The following is a 22048-nucleotide window of genomic DNA, read 5'->3' on the forward strand; positions in this document are numbered from 1 at the left end:
TTTGAGTAAATGTATGTTTTCTACAATTTTTATTAGCCTATAAGCCTCTTTTATAATTTTTCCTTTAGCTTAATATTATATTGTATTATTTAATTTTAAACCTTAAACCTGTTGTACACAATTCTTTCTGTATTTCCTGTAAGTGGGTGACTGTTGGAAATAAAAAAAAGCCTTATTATTATTTAACGAATGTATATTCTAGATGGTCGCCATGTGTGTACATTCAAGGCAAACGTGAATGTGTTTTGTCGTATTTTACACTAATCCGCTAGTAACTCAACTTGACTGAGTGATTAAGATCATGAAAACTCGTTTGCCGTTCTCATATTGAATTGTTATCTCGGCAAGTATCCATGCTGCCGTGCCGTATACTTCAATATTAATTCTCTTTCAATTCTTACAACTTCAGCGTCAAATCGTGACTATACTAACACTATCTACTATTAAGGGTGCTTTTCAGAGGTCACCGGTGGATACACCGGGTTGCACCGGTAGTAATCGAGGCGTTTCAGAATTAACCTGGTACAAAAAACCCCACGTTTCAAAATTAACTGGTGAATTCAGCTGGTTGCGACCGACGAGGTATCGAATTAACCAATATAGTCAAATATATTCTTCCTAAGATTCCTAACTTAATTTTGTAGTTTTTTGTAGTTTAGTTTTTGTAAATTTGTTGTTACTCATTTTTTATTTTGCTTTTTTGTGGATATTTTATTTTGGTAAGTTTATGTTGACGGTCGAGTGAGGATAGTAGAAGAATAACATTAAACTTTAATATAATTTTTTTAAATTTTGTTTGTTTATAGGTACGACTATAAAAGCCACAAACTGATTGCAACAAAAACTGAGATCCTTACAATAAAACCGTGTCGTTTTTATTTAGTTTTTCGTTTCTTAAACATGAAAACAGTGGCAACCTTTCTAGCATTTTCCATAGTTTGTTTGATTTGCTTTAATCGATATTATTAATACTGCCAACTGTCAAATAAATGCAAAGAAAATCAACCGAAGCGTTTCAGAGTTTTTAAGTAACCGATCGGCAACCTGCGATTTACCGAAAAAAAATTGATTAACCGGTTAATTCAACTGGTGAATTAATGATGAATTCTGAAAAGTGCCTTAACACTATCTTACAAAGGGCAGTTCGAGCTTTCTGTATTCTCGTTTTGATCACTACAGTTAGGTTTCACTTATCATTGAAGTTGCTTTTCAGATACACCAACAGATAAACTCTCTCCAATTTTATGACATTGACTAAAGAGCTAAAAAATTTAGAACAAGGAAACATATAGCATTGATGGTATCCCTTTTTTTCGTCTGCGTGATTGTGCTCCTGCATTTACTAAAGCTCTTTGTATTATCTTTAATTTATCTCTTTGTATGCTTTTTCACTTTATTCATACTTGAAACATGTCTACCAAACGCAGTTGAAAAATCGGTGCCAAAAGTCAAGAAAGTTCTTTTGAATTTGAAGCCGATATTGCATGTTTGGTTCGATTGGCATATCCAGATGTCCCGGAAAGGAATCATGGAAAGTTTGGTCGTTCAAGCATTCCTGTATGGACTCCGCGGACTGCCTGGATCGGAAGTTGTAGTGTTAGAAATGTGGCAAACCAGGTCACATAAGAAGACCCCGTCCAGAAGGCGCTAGTTCTACTCCCGCTAGCGTTGGAAAACTAAAGCAGATCGATGCAAAGAGGCAATCGTCAACCTGTATTCAGCAAGCTTCAGTAAAAGTAAATACCGCCCAGCTCTGCTCGCTGCAGCACCATAGTGCTTTCATCGACGTGTGTGTGGATGGAACCCTCCGCACGGTGCTGCTGGTGATACAGGTGCGACAAAGACAATTATAAGAGTCAACATAGTAAAATCTGCAACTAAGATTCCGCAATTAATATGGCATTTACAAACAGTGACGGGAGATCGAGCAAATGTTCATGGTGAAACAAACGTTACGTTCACCATAAAAAAGCCACAATTGAACATCCTGTGGCTGAGTGACTGAGAATGGGGATGAGATGATGATGGTACCGACATAATGGACACTAGGGGCTTCCAGTTGACCTTTAGGCGGGGAGTTCTGAAGATAGACGACGAAGAAGTTATTTTGCATCATGAGAGGGATTACAGTGTTCAAGTCCTACTTTAAAGAGGAACCTTTGATTCAAGAGTGAAGCGAGATCGTTCTAAAAGACCGCGTTGATAGCAAGACTACAGACGGTGAAATAGTCATGTTCGAACCTGCAATGCATAACGATGCTGTTGGTCGAGGGAAGCCGGAAAGATCCTTGTACCCGCTGAAAGGAGTATTCCTTTTAGGATAATGAATTTCAATCATTATTCTATGTTATTAAAGAAGGGCACGGAGTTATGACACTGCTCTGCAGTTTCAGCAATACTTCGACAAGTTGCGGCTGTGAACATCAACTGGAAAGTTGTTCTGAAAGAATAAGGAGAGCTGGCATCGTCGTCGGGCACCGGTCTAAGACCATGACTTCTATATACTGCTCCATTGTTGTTTAAAATTTTGGAGCTGCTAGAAAACCGTTCTGCTGCAAATTCACATGTAGTTTTCCCACTTGTTGTTAATATTCATGAGTCTGCCTGTTGAGTAGATCTTGCGTCTGTAGGTAGAATGATATATCCCAGTTCGTTACCTTTCTTCAATGCGCAAACTGTCCAAATTTCTAATTATCTCTGGCTCTCCTATAAAACGTAGGGCTCTCGTTTGGATAGAATCAAGCAGCTTCAAAGTGTGTTTGGTTTTAGAGCTCCATATATGAGAGCATACTTAAGAGATAGACGAATCTAAGCCTTGTACAGCGTTAAAAGCTGTTGCGGTTTATACATGCTTTTAGTTTTAAAGAGAGTACAAAGTTTTTGAAAAGCCGCTTCACCTATTCCTGTTACATGATCATGTCAAGACATATTACTTTTAACTCCACGCCTAATAAGCGAACTGACGACGACAGCGGCAAAGTAAGCCCGGATATATTAAGGCTTGGGGCGGTAGAAGCAGCCTTCTTTGTAAATACAGTCGCCTAGAGTACTTGCTGCGTTAAACTCAATTAGAATATTCTCACCCCACTGTTGATGCCTGGAGACGACTACAGCATGGGGATCGGTTGAAGTAATCTGGTTGGGCCACTTGAAGGAAAACACCAATGTACTGTCATTAGGAAAGGTGTAAATAGGATTAGAAGTCTTGTCGAAAAGGTCGTTGATATATAACAGCAAGAGGGTAGGCAAGATGCATTCCTGAGGGGCAGCCGAGTTAATTTAAAACCTCTGCGAGGTGTGTCCATCAACGACAACCAGGATGGATCTGTTCTCGAGGAAGCTTTTAAGTCAAGCAACGAGATTGGTAATAAACCATAAGAATACAGTTTATTTACTGTCGCACACTTTTTTGACACCATTGACGGTATTCCTAGGCTGGTGGCCTTGTTAGTGTTCAAGCCTTTGGTAACTTGTTTTCAAGATCTCTGCTGGAAGACAATCTCTGGCAGCGAAAAAACCTTTCTTGGCAAAGGGGTGGTGATCTGTCTTGTGGCTCTATGGTAGAGCATGATGCGAACATTCGACCAAGCAAGTCTGTCTTTTCCATTGCAATGGTGGAATTTTTGACCTACAGAAACCTTGACCAACTGCTGTTGCTACACACTAAATAAAGTCTGGCCTTTCAGTTTGGGTTAGTGGTTTTGTTTCCTTCATATTTCCTTAATAGATCCTTGATAGATTTGTTGACGGCTTAAAGCTATATTATATTATAAATAGTAGTAAGGATTGCTTATTTCTTCAGAACTGTCTGAACCTCTTGAGGTTAACAATATTGTTGAATCAGTTTTAAAGAGGAATTGGTTCATAATTAGAAACTCTGAAAAAGTTTATTTCTACAATCTCCATTTTAACTGCTGTTTGGTTTCCTTGCCAGATGAAAAATGGAGTATGGCTGCATAATATCGAAGCTAGTTTATCAGTGTCACATGGATCTGGTTTAATCTGTTCAGTGTCAGTTTCCCAAGTACCTAGCTTAGAGACTCGATCGTAATTACTATAGATAATTTAATCATCAGCAACTATTAAGTCGTTTCGTCTATATTTCTACATTTCCTTGTGTATTGTGTATATTGGCTACCGTATCAGCTGCGTTAGGCCGTGACTAATCCTCGTCATCAGTCCTGTTAGAATAAGTCAACCAGTTGACAACGTAGACGTTAAAGTATCCCACAATAATAATTTCTGCACAAGATGGTTTGCTTGCAGATCGTCGATTTTATCAGCAAGGTTGGTGAAAAGCCTTCTGTAGTTTGTATTTCTGGCTGGTCTGTAGAGGAAGCACAGATACTTTGTGAATCTTTCGGTTGTTTCGGTTATAACCTTGGTTGTTGCCGAGTTCACTTTCGTCTCTCCTAGAGCTCAATATTATATTGATTTGACTCTTTGATCTTACTGGTCAACCCCTTCAAATAATTTTTTTCACCAACAAAATATGAGCAGACCATTCAAACTTTTATAAAACATGCATTATTTTCAGTGCCTAAACGTTATGGATCCCTCTATATTTATCGACTGGTGTAAAAAGGATACTTGCAATAATCCCGAAGGTTCTTGCGCAGCAGTGGAGGCGTTCGCACGTGACTGCGCAGCAGCAGGCTTTTGCGTCAACTGGAGGAATGAATACTGTCCTGCGCAGGTAAGTTTAAAAAAATAAAAATTTGTTGAAACAATATTTTAAGAAACGTACTTTCTTTTGCAGACCTGCGGAACTGATCAGCATTACGAACCTTGTGCCCAACAAAGACAGACTACATGTGAAGATATTAAGGACAAAAAAATATTGAAGGGCTCTGGCCTGATGGAAGGTTGTTATTGCGAAGTGGGAAAGGTAAGTTTGGTAAATTATCTTTTTTTAATTGTAGGAGATCCTGTTTACAGAGAAAGACCTGAGAGAGATCCTATTTACAATAAAGTCCTTACACGTTTTATTAAAAATCTTAATCCTACTTATAGTTTTAATTTTATTTGGTATTAAGTTATGAAATTTTGGTGCTAAATAATTTGCAAATTTTAAATTTATAGTTTTTTTTATTTGATGGTATAATTAAGTGTTTATTAACATTTGCTCTTTTGTTTGATGATGATGGTTTACGATTTTTTTTAGTGTTTCTTTTTTATGTATATAGGTACAAATATAATGTATGTATAAACAGTCTAAGTTGCAGATGTCGCTGTCATACAATGATTTAGTTGAATATCGCGTATCTTTCTTAAAAATTATGAAGTTTTGTATTACCCGTAATGGTTGTAAATTACTTTTGTATGTTCCCCCCATACCACAAGGCCGTACCGCAGCAATGATTCCACTAGAGATTTGTATACTAATTTAATCAGGTTAATGCAGAGAAATTCTCTAAGAAGATAAAATTTATGAATTAAGGTGCGCACTTTTTGGTGAGATATGATATATGTTCTGTCCTTTTTAAATGCTGATCAATAACTATTCCTAAATATTTAGTTTTCTTTACCTCTGATATAAAACAGTGGTTTTCTTCACTTGTCTGAATTTCAGTAAAATTCGGTTTACTTATGCTTATTAGCGAAAATGCAACCAGTCTGTCCTTTAGGCACTTTTCAAAAATGTTAGCAGAATTATTTATCAAACTAATAGGGCGATAATTCTGAATTTTATTTTTTTCTCCGCTTTTATCATTTGGGGTAATTATGGATTCTTTAAAATGATTAGGTATAATACTTGTTTTAAAAATTAAATTCATAATATACATTAGGAGTTTAATTATTTCTACATGTACACGTTTACTAATTCGTGCGGAAATTCCATCCTTTCCTGGGGCACTATCATTTTTTAATGTAAATATTTGCTTCCAACTAATATCAACAATAAGATCACTGGAGTAGTGTAGAATGGATGATCGCTTTACAAACCGAATGTATCTAAAGAAAAATGGAAAGCAGCTGGCTACCGGGCGTGACAACTTCGGCAGCTACCTAGTACGCTTAAGAATGAAAGATTCCGTACATCTTGTGAGATTAAAAAGGTTTAATGTCCTACGATGATTTAATCTTGTTAAGAAAAGGTTGTCCTGTTTAGTAGAAGTATCAACAAGGAAGCAGTATAATTTTTTGTATAAATACTAGCAAATGATTATTAAAAAAAGTGAGCCATCGTCAATTCCAGAGACAAGAAAAAGGAATAGCCTCACACAACCTAATCCTCTAGATTATCCACAAAGTTCTTTGTGTGCCAAGAACGTGATTTTTAGTAAAAGTGTTGTCAAAAAAGATATTTAAGAAGCGGTTGCGATCTATGGGTGCTTATAAAGCTAAAATAATTGAATTTCCTTGTTTTTCTTTTACAACTTTTTATCTGGAAGGCGACGTTTTATTTAGACGTAGGACGCATTTTAATTCGTTATTTATTAAGAACAATAAAACTAAATCTGTTTTGTGGACTACTCCGATTTCCTGGTTTTGACTATACAGGGTGTCCCAACGCTATTTACATACAATTTTTTTTTCGGCCCTATAGATGATATGAAAAAAAGTTAAGATAAAAAGTGTTTGTTTGAAAAATACTAATTTTAGTCACAGTATTGTACAGATGTCAGATGTTTATATATAGAGTGTCTCAAAAATAAATTTCTTATTGTCAGGTAAATTTTTTCAAGTAGAGCATGTATATTTTACCAATTTTTTATTCTTCAGTTAATTCTACATAAAAAAATTATAGTTACGTACTTATTATACGTCAAATATTGATGGTGTTTGAGGTAATTGCTTATTATAATTTTTTTTCAGTCTACTATTAAAACAGTTAAAAACAATTATAAAACTAGAATAATTTAAAAAAACTATAATAAATGTTCAAGCTGCTGACCGTTCTCAGTTTGACCGAGTTCGTACCTTTTTATTAGCTCAGTGGTACAGGCGCTTTTTATTACTTCTTCCGGAATTACTCTACAAGCACGTGTAACTTTGTTTCTTAAATCCTCCAAATTTCTTAGCTCTTCAGTGTAAACTTGTCCCCTTAAATCTATATCCCTACAAGAAAAAATCTACCGGTGTTAAGTCAGGTGACCGGGCTGGCCATCTGACAGGACCTCTATTTTTGATCCAGTACCTTCCAAATCTATTGTCAAGGAAATTTGATACAATATGCGAGTTATGAGGTGCATCATCATCCTGTTAGCCACAGATTACGTCGTTCTGATAGAGGAACTTCTTCCAGCAGCGTTGGAATTTAATCAATAATTTAATAATTTAATCAATATTTGACGTAAAGTGTATAATTAATTTTTGATGTAAAATTACATAAAGAGTAAAAATTTGGTAAAATATATAGGGAGTTCCATTAAAAAAAACTTACTTGATAATGAAAACTTTGTTTTTGAGACACTTCATATATTTACCAATACTGTCAACAAAATTAGTATTTTCGAACAAACACTTTTTGTCTTAACTTTTTTTAACACGCTTTTATTAGCTAGGTATCTATGTATGTATGTAACATAATCTTTGAGCTTAATTTTCACTGCTTTCTAAAAGTCTAATCAATTTGAAACTTAGCACACTTATCAAGGACTGATGACAATGCAATAATTTCATAACAGTTTCCCATTATCCTTATTAGGAGTACCAGGATTAATAAATTCTTTTTTATTTACACCGACACACAGGTTTGGTTACCGTTCAAAAACAATATGTGATCAATAGAGCTGTAAAAAAAGTAACTATTCCTTACTCAAGTACTCGTTACTTACTCGGATCCGAAGTAACGGATATCAATGACAGCTTACAAACGGTGACTCGAGTACTCGTTTCTCTACGGCTTTCGCTGGGCGCATTGGCAGTAATGGCAGTCCGCCACTGTTGTTTCTGTAATATCTTTACAGAAACAACAGAAAATTAATAATTTAATTTTGAACATGATAATATTTTATTTGCAGCCTTTTTCTATCGTAGACCATTACACAACAGGACTCCAAGAAATTATTAATTAGTTTATTGGAATATATGTCAACAAGGTTTGTAAATATTGAATTGAATAATACAATATCCAAAGCGGCAATATTAGATCCTCGATTTAAAGACAGAGCATTATGTACTTGCTAAAAAAATTAAAGAAAAAATTCAAGACCTAGTTGTCCAATTAATTAATAAAAAAAAGCAAGATCAGGAACAAACTTTGGACAATAACTTATCAAAAAATGAGTCAGAAGTAAATAAAGAAGACGATGAAATTGATCTAGTATGGAAAGATTTTGATAGGCAAACAAAAAACATTTCAGTCCAAAATTCAGTTTCTTAAGCCATAATAGAAATCAAAATGTACATGGAAGATGCCTCTATTGATAGAAAACAAGACCCCTTGCAATATTGGAGAAGCAGGGAATTAATTTATCCCCATCTTAGTAAATTGGCCAAGAAATATTTGGGCATAGTCGCCACCTCTGTACCTTCTGAATGGATATTTTCGAAAGCAGGAGAGATTGTATCCCGAAAAAGAAGCTCTATTAAAGGCAAGAATGTCCAAAGTTTACTCTTTCTAAACGTTAATCAAAATATTTTCTAAATAAATATGTTTAAGGGAAAATACATGTATGTATATTTTATTTGAGTAATAATTGGAGAAATCTGATCATTTTAAATACGGTATTTTTTTAAATTTTTAATTTAACACCCTTCCCTAAAAAAATAAAACAGATTTTTAATAACAAAAAATATATTCAAATAGTACTGAAAAGAAAAAACATATAAATCTAATTAAAATCCAAATATCCACTTTAAAATTACACTAAGTGTAATATTGTTTATTAATTCCCCTATGACCCTTATGTTTCTATATAATGTTTTTAAACAAGTTCTATATAAAGTTGCATCGGGTAAAACCTGTGAAAAACGTAATATTCGTTATTTAACTTCAAACCGAATACCAATAATACCTAATGCAAAATTTACGGAAACGAGTACTCGAATAACGGAACCGAAGTAACGAGTACTGGAACCGAAAGTAAGGAATCGTTACAAGTAGTTAAAAGTAACCGAATCTGACAGCACTAGTGATCAATCACATTTAAATGGATCTGTCTATAGTTGCACGGATGGCCAGCAGTATTTTGCTTAATTATACGTTAAATTCATTGTATTTTCTATTTATAAAATTAGTATACTTTTTCAGTTAACATTCAATTTATCGATTGCCGCCCCCTCTGAAAGTTTTCAGGTAATAGGAGATGCTTTCAACAAGATAATAAATCATAGTTTAAAAAACTAAAAAAAGACGCTTTTGTTGCTAATAGCACAAAAAGTAGAAAATAATACTTAATTACAAAGAGTTTTTATTAAAGTAGTAAATGATCGGACAATCAATCATAATTAATTACCCCAAATAAAAATTATAATAAAATTGAAGTTATTAACAGAATAATTCAAATCAAAGTAAAAAGCGCGGGGTGCGCGATATATTATAAATATGACATATTATAAATATGACAATTATTCTATTGGCAACTATCTATGAGAAAAGAGTTATGAAAATGAAGTAAAATGCACCACACGCTTTTTACTGTGATTTGAATTATTCTGTTAATAACTTAAATTTTATTATGATTGTTATTTGAGGTTATTAATTATGATTGATTGTATGACCTTCTACTACTGTAATAAAAAAATTTTGTATTTAAAAATTATTTCCTTATTTTTAGTTTGATTAGCAATAAAAGCGTTTTTTTTTTGTATTTTTAGACTATTACTAATTTCATATCAAATACAAATGCGACAAAAAAATCGTGTGTTAATAGAGTTTGTACCTTTTATTATAATTACAATTTAAAAATCCTTATGTTACGCAATTGTAGATATGTTATAAAAATACTGCTTCCAGGTTCTTCTAAACGATACCTGTATCCTACCCAAAGATTGTGAGATTTGTGACGACGAAGGGCATCATCCAGGCGATGTGTGGAAAAAGAATAAATGCACTACTTGCAGATGTGAGGGTTTAAATGTGAAATGCGACACCCAGTATTGTCCTGGAAAAGAGACTATATGCGAGAGAGGGTAAGAATAATACATCGTACCATATCTAGAAGTAAGTAACCAAACTTATATACAATTTCTCTTAGATATACTGCAATACAGGTGCCAACTCAAGAAGATACTTGCTGTGAAAAATACGCTTGTGGTAAGAATTCGTATTTAGTTTCTACTTCTCAAATATTATTAATAAATGTACTTTTATTTAAAAACGAAATGCTTAAAAAGTTTTATTAAACATTTATCTTTAGTACCGGAACCTACGGCCGGACCAACCTGTGAGCCTCCACAAAAACTGATTTGCGCCAATGATCAAGTTTTAAAACTAGACACCAAGCCTAACGGATGCCAAACATTTATATGCGAATGTAAACCTAAGGAAGAATGTTTAAAAATTGAAATTCAGAAAGTAGAAGCCTTGGAACCCGGGATGGAGAAAATTATTGACGAAAATGGTATGGAAATTTTGAAAAACAGTTCACACACTTCAGGGTTATCCATAATTGGTTTTTGTCTCAGGATGTTGTCCATTGGTTAAACTGGTTTGCAATAAAGACAATTGTCCCCGACCTACAGAATGTCCCCAATATTACGTGTCAGAAAAAGAAGAATATCCAGGCCAGTGTTGTCCTACTTACACCTGTAAACCACCCAAGGAGAAATGCATTTTTGAGACATCGTATGGAGCCGCAGAAAATGGTGGAGAAAGACTTTTGACAAAGTAAGTATTTAGGTATTAAATAGCGTTTTACAGACCTGTGAACGTTTTATTCCAAGAGTTTAAAATTTCTTACAAAATCGTAGCACAAAGAACTGGTAAATCAGCAGTTACGTTCATTCTATACTCTGAGAGAGCAAAGCTTATTAAATTAAAATAGCATCCTATAGACATTATCATAATATAAGGGTTTGCTCTAACAGCTAATAAACCTGAAGAATTCTGTCACACTTATAGAGTCAGATGTGTAAATAACGAATTTTCTTAAATTACTAAATACTAATAAAGATTACAAAATGGGGAAGTCTTTATATCCAAGAAGAATACATGTAGGTCACTTAGGTAAATGTGTACCAGTATTAGGTAACGGTGTAAGTGACCTACATGTATTTTTCTTGGAGATAAAGACTTCCCCATTTTGTAATCTTTATAAACACATTCTCCTACAAAATATGGACTTCAACAAATACTAATAAGTTAATAAATAATGCACATCCGTTGGATTTTCGCTGAGATTGTTGCCAACCTTTATTGCTAAAGACGGTAACCTGAGAAGAAGATTAGACACTTTTCAAAGATGCATACGTTTTGACGTTTAACATAGACGTAAACGTTATCTTAGGCGCTGTTTGACAGCTCTCCAAAAAGTGTTTTCGAAATAGGTGGGTGATCTCAGATGTAAATAGCTCCGCACGAGCGTGATACGTTTACCGCTAACCTAACGATAGCAAGAAGCTTTATTTCCAAGAAATTCGTTTTCATAATTTTCTTTGTGATTATTATTCCTTAAATTTTCTAGCCTCATTTTTATTTAATATTAAACCAACTATAGATATTTCATTAATATTTGGTCTACAATATTATATCTAATTATTTAAATAGGTAGCGTTATTTAAAAATTGGCAAGTACCTAAAGTTACAGTTTGATTGAGGATTTTTCAGCTCTAGAATCAGACAAAAATTATTGTGTATGATGTTCTATTTTGCTGGTATCAACATAGGGATTATTTGCTAGGATGTCCATTAGACGTATTTGGTCATCTTCATCATTAAATCTGACCCTACTTCTCTTGAATTTTGTCAAGACACTGGAATTTAGATTTGAGTTAGTCGTGGTCATTATTATGCAAAATAAAAACCAATTTCTTTTTACTGCTTCAAACAAAATGAGACTAAGTAAACTTGAATTACTAATTATTATTATTTGACAATAATGTAAACAATATTATTGCGCATGCGTTTCGCTATAGTTATGGCTAATCCTATCGTCCGTAAGATAGCGGAGGGTGCCGATAAGGATATATAAAAAATGACACTTCAAATGTCATACATGTCAATTAGTGGTTACCGGTAATACTTCTCAATGGTTTCGAAAACTGTCTATTAAGTATAAAATAAATGGTTGCCTGTTGGCAGATGTGTCGGTTTGCCTTAGATTCCAACTAAGCTCTCATATTCCATATATGAACGGCAGTCTTAACATTATTCTCAAATGCGAGAAGTATCAGAAAATTGATAAAATTAATACTCTATTGTTGAAAGTTCTCACAATATTACCATACAAACTTAATTAAATCAATTTAGGAGTGATGCCTTGACTTTATTTGAAAGGATATTGAAAAACCTAAGATCAAGAAAGTGTGGAGTTTGGCTTGGGTATGCTATATAGTTCTGTTTATCTAGTGCCATAGCAGTAGCTCTTACAATGCACCTAAATTATACCTTCGTTGCTCTTAATAAGCAGTAGATTATCAAGAATGAATTGAGAGGACAATCTTAAAATATTTAAATTTATTAAAGTCTGTCTGTAGTCCTTCCTATACTTAAGTTCAACCAAGATCCAAACAGTTTTTCTTTGTAATCCTAAGATTATCTCCCAAAAAGAGAAGTACGTACGGAGGTCAAACAAAGGAGTTCTTAAACGAAAGCTACTGAGTTTGCAAGTCCGAAGAGATAAACTTAAGTAAAGAGTTCCATTTAACAGTTTTTAGAGCCCCATTGACACTGTTCCTTGTCTTCATTATACTCTTCATTATTCGTTAGCAGTCGATTCATAAGCCTTTATTTCCAACAGGCAACTTGCCCAATAACAGGAAACAGTTGCAAAACAATGAAAAATATAGTTTAAAGAAAAAAAAACACAAAACAAAGCTAAAAGAATAAAAAGAAAGGAAAAAAAGTAAAGTCACAATCTCAAAAGTTATCCAAAAAATTAGACCAAATATTAATACGATATAAAAACCCAATTATAAAAGTTTAACAAGATAATAACTTATTCAACAAAATTAAATTAACTGCAATATACCTCCTAACTATAATTTAAACACATGTGTCTTAATCCCAAGAGTAATGATCCACCAAGATATCGACAATCACATGAACCGGAGAAAAATTTATATCGCACGTGTGACAGATCCGATTAAATATAGCGCATCTTATATATAGTGGCGATTTCAACAGGATGTTAGTATGAGGCCTTGGCAGAAAGAATGTTAGGGGATGTCTAGCATTAAGCCTCGGCACCATGAAACGTACACCAGAAAGAAGTACAGAACTATGAATGAATCCATTCAGTAACCCATGCAGGAATTTTACAGAGAAGATCATTCTTGTGAGATGTAATGGATCTAGATTGAAGCGTTCTAATAGTTGCCGATGATCAAACCCTCTAACTGGATATATGCCATCCTGCCTGAAGGCAAAAACTTAGCAAATCTACGCTGAACAGATTCAAGGAGACTAACATGATTTTGATAAAGCGGGTTCCATATAATGCAGCCGAACTCCAGTTTTGATGTCACAAAGCAACAGAAAAGCAGTCTTAATGTAGATTTCAAAGTAAAACTTTGAGAACTTCTAATTATGAACCCAAGCCTTCTCAGGGCTGACTTGACTATGTTATTGAAGTGTGGAACGAAAGTAAATTCACAGTCAAAGGTGATACCAAGATCAGTAATTTGCTCTAATTTACTCAAAATAGTATCATTAATAAAGTAATCAAAACTTAAGGGTCTTTTTGATCTAGAATAACTGACCACTTTACATTTAGCCGCATTCAAGGCTAACCTGTTAACAGCGCACCATACCTCCAATGTATTTAGGCAGTTCTAAAGAAAAACATAATCCTCCAAACCATATACATTTAAATATAGCTTCAAATCATCGGCAAAAGCCAGCTTATGACAAGTGAGTGACTCAATCAAGTCATTTATAAAAAAACTAAACAGGAGCGGACCCAGGTTCGAACCCTGGGTCACACCCGACGTTACATTAAAAAGTTTCGAATCAAAGTCCTCATATTCGACATATTGAGATCTACCAATCGAGTAGGAATGAAATTAATTAAATAATCTCCCTGAAAAACCATACTGGGTTAATTAATGCAGCAAAATATAGTGATCTATCCGATCAAAGGCTTTTTGGAAGTCGGTATAAATAACATCGACTTGAGTATTAACATCAAGTGATTTACAGATGTGGCTAGACCGACAGGATAAGTTAGTAACACAAGATCGCCCGCTAAAAAATCCATGCTGGTTTACAGAGATGAGTTCTTTTGCGTGACTAAATAGCGACCGATTTAGGATAATTTCGAAAATTTTTGAGAAGTTACAGAGTAATGAGATTGATTGAGAGGTATTATTTTAGCAGTCTTCCAAATTTCAGAAATCTGTTCTGTTGACAGTATTAAGTTGAAAATGTAGGTCAGCGGATCAGCCAGGACACCAATGCAATCTTTAACCAAGAAGCTAGGTACACCGTCTACACCAGATGTTAACTTATTTTTGAGTTTTTTACTAGCCAAAATAATCTGGGAAGCATCAACGTTGGAAATGTCAAAGTGGGGCAAATTATCAGATGTCGACGAATGGTTAATGAAATTTGATTGTATAAATGCCTCACCAAAGAATAGTGCAAAAGCATCAACTATGTCTTGTGGGTCTTTAATTACCACGTCATCGGGTAGCCTCATCATACCAGGAATCCTGGTGCCAGCCTTCTTAGAACCAATAAAACTCCAAAAGCTAGATGGGTCCAAAGAAATATTCCTTTCGGTGTTTGATATATACAACTTATATTCATTGCGTATTTGTAGTTTGATAAGGCGTCTAAGAGAATGGAATTTATTTTGAAAGAATGGAGAATTGTACATTTTAAAGTTCTTGAAAGCCTTTTCTTTCCTATAAATGTTCTTAATCAATTCTCGAGAATGATAATTTGGAAATCTTCTTTTACGTTGCTGCTTAAGAGGAATGTGTGCGGCAAATATGCCATTCAATATATCATATAGGGCTCCACATGCATCATTAACCTTAGAGGATAAATACACAGTAGACCAGTCAGCTTCAAGGATCGAGTCATAAAGGAGATGTAAGTTGGCCTTTCTAAAGTTAAAATAATGAGATAAGCATCATCTGTGTTTATTAGTTCTGCTAGATCAGTAGGATCTTATTAGTCCAATACTATTTTGTGAGAATGTAATATTTAAGCTATAGAATGTTTTAGAGGTAATTGGTGGTCAACATAGTCCAATGCCTTGGACAGGTTCTAGTACTCAGTACGTATACTCCTGCAGAAACTAAACTGACTTTAAAATATTTGTAATTCTATAAAATTTATACTTTTTTATAGATATGAAAAACAGACAACCCTTAAGAATGGAAATGAAACATGGCAGGATGGTCCATGCAGAGACTGTAAATGTATCCTTACAAGTGGAGGTAGTAATAAATTAAACATTAACTTTTTATAAGATACTTAATTAAACTAAAATATAGGAACCTATCAGGCAGCATGTTCGGAAACCGAATGTCCACTGATCGAAGATCACAGTGATTTTGAGGACTACGAGTTAAAACTGGTTCCTGTACCGAAACAATGTTGTCCAAAAATAGAGAGATCTGCTTGCAAATTTGGCGACACAATTTATGAGGTGGGAACAGAATGGCAAAAAGATGAAGACTATTGTACGACGTATAAATGCATCGAGGCCGGTAACGTGAAGCTGGAAACATCTATACAAAAGTGTGAAGAAAAGGTAAGTTATAAGTAGATTAAATTACGAGACAGCTTTACCACTAACCAAAACTCTTTATTTAACTCTTGATACGTGTCTCGTTAACGATGTTAGCATCTTTGGGAGAATATTAAAACTTGTTTGAAGTCGATTAAATTTAAGATTAAAACTTAATTTTCTTAGTTTTATATGTGTGTCATTAGGTTTTTTTATAATAGTTTTGCTCTTTTAAATAAGCTAGTTAGGATTATCAGTTTATTTCTCCTGACTTGTCTTATTCTATTGTATATGTAGTAACAAATGACCAAATAAGTCAGTAATCAGTAAAAGAAGTTTTGATGTTCTCCCAAAGATGCTAACATTGTTAGCGAAACACGTGTCGAGAATAAATAAAGAGTTTTGGTTAGTGGTAAAACTTGCTCGTAATTTGAGTGTCATACCAAAGGTTCCAACCATAGGACTATTAAGTTATAAGTAGGTTATGAAAAATATATTTAGTATAGGACAGGGTGCAAATATGGAATACCATTTTGTTTGATGCATACATTTTTTTTCTTAGTAGATAGAATTAAGCCAAATTTTGGCTAGAAATATAAAAGGAATTGTGAAATTATTAAAAAGAAATTTACAAAAATAAATTCCGAAAAAATACTATAAAATGTCTACCTAAGAAAAGGTGTTGCAAATATGGAATACCATAAATACCACACAAAAAAAAATATGTAACTTAAGATTCATAAAAATTAAATGTAACTACAATGTCTAAAATGACATATTACTTGCACTATTTGCAAAGATACTCGTCCTTTTCAGCGCCTGCGTAATTATTAGAGCCCACATTGAGCACATTAAACACTGGACCCATAATTCTCCCCTGTGATGAGAACTTATTTTCAAAATATGCATTTAGCATCATTCTTATTTGGTTTTAACTGTTCCGGTATATTTTCCAAATCATTATCAGGATCGTCAAGATGTAAAACTACATCTTGGTTTGAATCCTCAGATTCATCAGGACTTTTGATTTTAGACCTTAATTTTTTTATAATTTTGAGAGCTTTTTTTTGTTTCAACGGTTTTTCTGAAGATAAGTTTCTCTTCACGCTTTTGCCTTTCTTTACTTTTTTTAATTTATCGACGGATTTAGTTCTTCTTTGTAAGGTGACGAGGTAATCAGAGTAGATCCAACTGTCTTGCGTCCTTAGTTGGATTTTTTTCGGATTGTGTTTAGAAAGGACGATATTTTAAAAGGTGAAACAAACTTCTGGGTTGCTTTTTGTGAGTCTAAATCAACATCTGAGTCAGAGTTCTGAGCTACATGTGGGTAAACCGGTTGAATTCTGATGGATGTATTATTTTCGCGCGATGTTCTAGAGCACGAAGGTTTATCAAGAGGGTCAATAAAAGTTAAAGCATGAAAATGATAAAGCATGAAGCCTCTTTGACAGGACCAGTCAATGGTGCAGATCAGGCTTGGTCGACAGACATAGTAGAGGTTTATGTTATTTTGATTTTTTTAATGGTAACAGTTATGCCTCTTTTAGCTGCTTCTTGTTCCGTAGCAACGAAGTCAGCTTCACCGTTAGCAGCTATTGTGTATGTCTAAACTTTTTTGTAAGCTCTACCAAATAATTCCATTATGTCAAAAGAACTAAGTTTTGTAAAGGTGTTTACTGGCGCTTACTAATTCTTTCTATCCCCTCTCGATCTTCTGGGTTATTTATAAAGTTTGTAGTTGGTTATCCAACCATTATCTCGGGCGCCACCCTCAAGTTTAATGTGGATGAGGGACCACGGCCTATCGGGTAGCCTTTAGACAGTGGAGAAAGTAATCCAGGTCTTCTGTGTGAGTAAAACAATAGGCAACATTATAACAAAATCACATTTATTCATCCCCAAAACCTAACATGTCATCTCTTTGCTAACACTTCTCAATAAGCCTTACATACAACTAAATTCAATACGGTACGGTGCGGGAAGATGAGGGGTGCAATGAAGAGAACCCATCTCGGTAAGCAATATGTAAAAACGGTACGGTAATTTATGGCAGTGAATAAATGAATCAGATACAGCCCAGGGAAAATAAAGCATGAAACGGTCGGTATTAATCGGAATGGTAAGCGGTAAGTCACCCACAGGATAATTAAGCGGTCTAGTATGGAAAATAAATGCGGTCGCTCGTAACCTTGGCCAACTCTGTTTAAAATGTCGGTAGACGCGGTCTTAATTATATGGGTAGAAGATGGCAATGCTGTTAGGTTGGGAATAATGGGATAATATCCAATGCAGGGTGATACCTCGTAACGGTCCGACACGTAGCCCCCTAGCACTTTTTTTAAGGAATACACAGTATTACCCCGTAACGGTCCGGCACGCAACCCCGTGTATCCTGTGGATATTAGGAATAAGGAGATAATGTCCAATGCAGGGTGATACCTCGTAACGGTCCGACACGTAGCCCCCTAGCACTTTTTAAGGAATACACAGTGTTACCCCGTAACGGTCCGGCTTTGACGGATCCAGATACGAATTTCCTCACTGTAATAAACTTTTAATGGCCCCATAAAAAATTTATCTAATGGTTAGAGCTTCTGGATTGAGTGCGGAGGTAGACATAAAATATTAACATGATTTACCCTTGCAATTGCCATGGCTGTAATGGCCGTCAAGTATTAACAGGATAGGATTTTTTTCAGTTGGTTTAGTTTAGTGTATTCGATAAAGTGACGAAACCACTTTATAAAAATATGTGGCTGCACCCAACCGGATGGATGTGCACTCCTATGGATCCAGGAGGAGCTCCTTTCATAAGCTGAATGTTCATATTTTATCTAGGAAAATTAACCAAGGTTGCCAGCAAAGTTGCCAGCTGCACCCATACAAAAATGATGGTTATAAGGGCCTTCCTCTCTGCTGAGGTTAACGAAGCGACTTGACATTTGCCTTGAAGTCCTATAACTCACGATACTTTAGTTTGAACAATTTTTAAACCAGTTTCACATTGTAGACGTTGTTCGGGGAATAAGGCATTTGTTCTTAAAGAAGGTCAAAAAACCCATCAACTCTTTCTTTACAAAAACCTGCAGCTCTTGCAAATGATGTCCCTATTGGTTTCCTTACTAACAATGTTGGATGTCCTTTTAAAAATAAGTCGATCCAGGCTCTGCTTGCTAATTCTAATGCAGAAAACGGGTGTTTGATTTTATTCCTTACGGCCAATTGATATGCCATACGTTTTAGATCCTTGTGAGACCATAAAATTTGGACTCCATTTTTAAATTATAATCAACTAATACCTTCTCCAGCTCAAATCCCAATATACATTTTCTTCCAAGTTGGGTTGCTGCAGCCTGATCTGGTGAAACTGTGTCAATTTAACTCAGACGAAAAAGCGTTGTACGGGGAATCCCAGAGGTTTTAGATACTTTGAGATATCCCATTTTTCCTCTCTGACTGCCTTGATGGCCATAGCCATGGCTTCTTCCTTATACTGTTTTCTTTTATTATTGCAAGCCGCCCGGCGTACAGTTTTTCGTGGCATCCTAAAAAAATAAAATTCTTTAGTAACACGATAAATAAAAACATGGTGTACAGTAATACATACACCTTTTTTTACTACATACATACATATACAGATCGTGTTATCGTGAGCTACGTATTACCCAAAATAATGGCAACACCGCTTGGTTGCGGCTTGCAGGCGGCGGAATTTTTCGTTTTTATTTTTTGAACCGGGAGTCAGCAGACTTCACTTTGCTGTGTTACTGCACGTTGCATTAATAATTTTTGAGCGTTATTTTCGTGTTTTTTTCACTATGGCTGTTTATACCCCTTCCGAAAGATTTCAACTAATTAAATGGTTTTATGGAGGCAATTCGGCAGTACAATGTAGAGATTTGTTTTCAGTGACATTTGAGAATAGACCGATTTCTTGTGCAAAAACGGTTTTAAATGTGGTTACAAATTTTGAGACATCTTTTTGTCTTCAAGATTGTAAAAAATGCCACACAAAACGTCAAGAACCACCTGTTGAAGTTATCCAGGATATAGAACGGCGGGAAGAAATGGTTTGCAGTACCCTAGAACTTGATTCGACACGGTCCACTAGTAGTGTTGGAGAGGAACTGGGAATGAGCAATAAAACTGTTGCTCGTATCTGAAAAAAATATGGGTACAAATGTTTCAAGTATTCAAAATTGTTCAAAATTCAATTTTGTTTTCTGATGAATCTTCTTTTTTTTCATGACATGGCAAACACAATCCCTCCATTGTTCGTTATTGGTCTCAGGAAAACGAGCACAGAAGTTTTCAGTTTTGTACCCAGTATCTTCAGAAATTGCGTGGGGAAATGTTTGGGCAGGTATTTTGGGCGACAATGTTATAGCGCCATTTTTTATTGATGGCACTTTAAACGCCCAAAAGTACCTTGAGTTGCTGTAAAACCAAGTTCTTCCTGCCATTCAAATCCTACCTGAGGTAGACCTGGGATCGGTTTATTTTCAGCAAGATGGCTGTCCTGCTCATAACGCGGCTACGGTAAAAGAATTTTTAACAAATATTTTTCCTAACCGCCTTATTAGTGGGACTATTGATACTAAATGGCCTCCTAGATCTCCAGATTTGTCTCCAAATGACTTTTCTGTAGGGTTACCTTAAGCAGACCATTTACAAGCATGAATTTAGTAGGCCAACAAATTTAGAGGAGTTGCGAAATAAAATTGTCGAAGGTGCCAATTCCATTTCACCTAAAACTCTTTTGGAGGTGCGAAATAGCTTTTACGATAGTTCAAGTTTTTGTTTAGCGAAGGAAGGCGGTTTATTTGAGCCTTTTATTTAAAAAATGATATGTTGTTAAGTTTGTTTATTAGAGTTGCATTTCTGATTTTTATTATATTTTTATCAGAGTTGATATTTTATTTTTTATTAGAATAACGCTTTAATTTTTATTATACAAAACACAGCATATTAAACATTTAAAGATTACAATTATATGCGGGTTTTACACATTGTCATATCTGTAAAACCCACATTAGAATAAATATTTTAAAAATTCCTGGATTTTCGCGTAATATTTTGGGACATTTTGTCGCCAAACGACGCAGCTCCCACAAAAGTCAGATGTTTACTAATCCCGTCCTCGGGCCGGCCGAGGCGGTGCTCTGTCGCAGGCACTCGTACACGCGCGACGTTGCAAAATTTCGCCTCTATGCGGTTTCCTATAAGTAACGAACGAAAACACGATCTGTATATACATGCTAGTATTCCATATTAACAACAAGCCATGATATTTGAAGTTATATCAGCCCATCCTAACAAAAAAACGAAACAAACGGGAGTGTATCTTAAAGTTTGGTTTACATAGAGGGGCATTTTAACAATTAAATAAACACATGCACAAAAAAAATATGATGCTCAACAATCACTTACCTGTTAAAATTAACAGTACAAGAAATTCAGGTCTCAACATGCGGTAAACAGAAACTATACTGAAACTGCGCGTGGCAGGCCGCTTCGCATAGAGGGCTTTAACATTCACAAGCTATAGTAATTTTTTAACAGAGGGCGGCACTTAATTTAGTGAAAACCAAGTTATTCCACATTACAAGCATATTCCATATTTGCACCTTCTCCTCTAATATTTTGTCTTTGAAATAATGCTTTAATTACACTTTATTATAAAGTTTTAATTTTAAATTAATTAATTTAAAATTAATATGCGTTGAAAAATTAAGGACACTACATAACTAGTAGGAATATTGTGTCATGGTTTATGTTCTAGAAATTGATCCTTATTTTTGAACAAAAACATCAAGCACTCATATATGTACATTCCAGCGAGTGTGAGAAAATGAAGATTTTAAAATGCAGCGACCAAATTTTCGCAAATTAGAAAACTTGAAGGTGTTTTGTATTTAAATATTTCGACATTACCTTCAAATACTAGCACGCTATGTTGACCCCCTTGCAATAATTCGCCAAATGCTCAGTCTAGTCCAGATTCTGATCAGATATGGATGCCTAATAATTTTGAAATTTTTGCCCGCTGTATAACTTAATGATTAATTATAACCTGATCAGGAATCACAGTGGTGTTTCTTTCTTTGGTACGAAAACAAACTTGATTTTGTCATTACTAATAACCAGTTTGTTCTTTAAAAACCAATCCTCTGCTGTTTTTAATCTATCCGAAGAGATGTCAAGTTCTGCGAGAGTTGCTGCTGTTGTCAAAAGGGTTGAGTCGTCAGCAAAATTTACAA

At 34.7% G+C, this 22048-nt stretch overlaps 1 protein-coding gene across 1 annotated transcript in view; it reads left to right on the top strand.

The window, feature by feature from the left end:
* LOC126740857 (hemocytin) overlaps window positions 1-22048 on the top strand; it is a 279897-nt gene that overhangs the window by 232138 nt on the left and 25711 nt on the right. Inside the window, exons 54-61 of the mRNA XM_050447026.1 lie at window positions 4538-4696; window positions 4760-4888; window positions 9905-10080; window positions 10146-10204; window positions 10308-10511; window positions 10576-10777; window positions 15407-15495; window positions 15553-15812. Of these exons, the coding sequence (XP_050302983.1) occupies window positions 4538-4696; window positions 4760-4888; window positions 9905-10080; window positions 10146-10204; window positions 10308-10511; window positions 10576-10777; window positions 15407-15495; window positions 15553-15812 (1278 nt within the window). The remainder of the gene's footprint in view (window positions 1-4537; window positions 4697-4759; window positions 4889-9904; window positions 10081-10145; window positions 10205-10307; window positions 10512-10575; window positions 10778-15406; window positions 15496-15552; window positions 15813-22048) is intronic.

This window comes from Anthonomus grandis, chromosome 10, assembly GCF_022605725.1.
Source record: "Anthonomus grandis grandis chromosome 10, icAntGran1.3, whole genome shotgun sequence".
In the NCBI taxonomy this organism is placed as follows: Eukaryota; Metazoa; Arthropoda; class Insecta; order Coleoptera; family Curculionidae; genus Anthonomus; species Anthonomus grandis.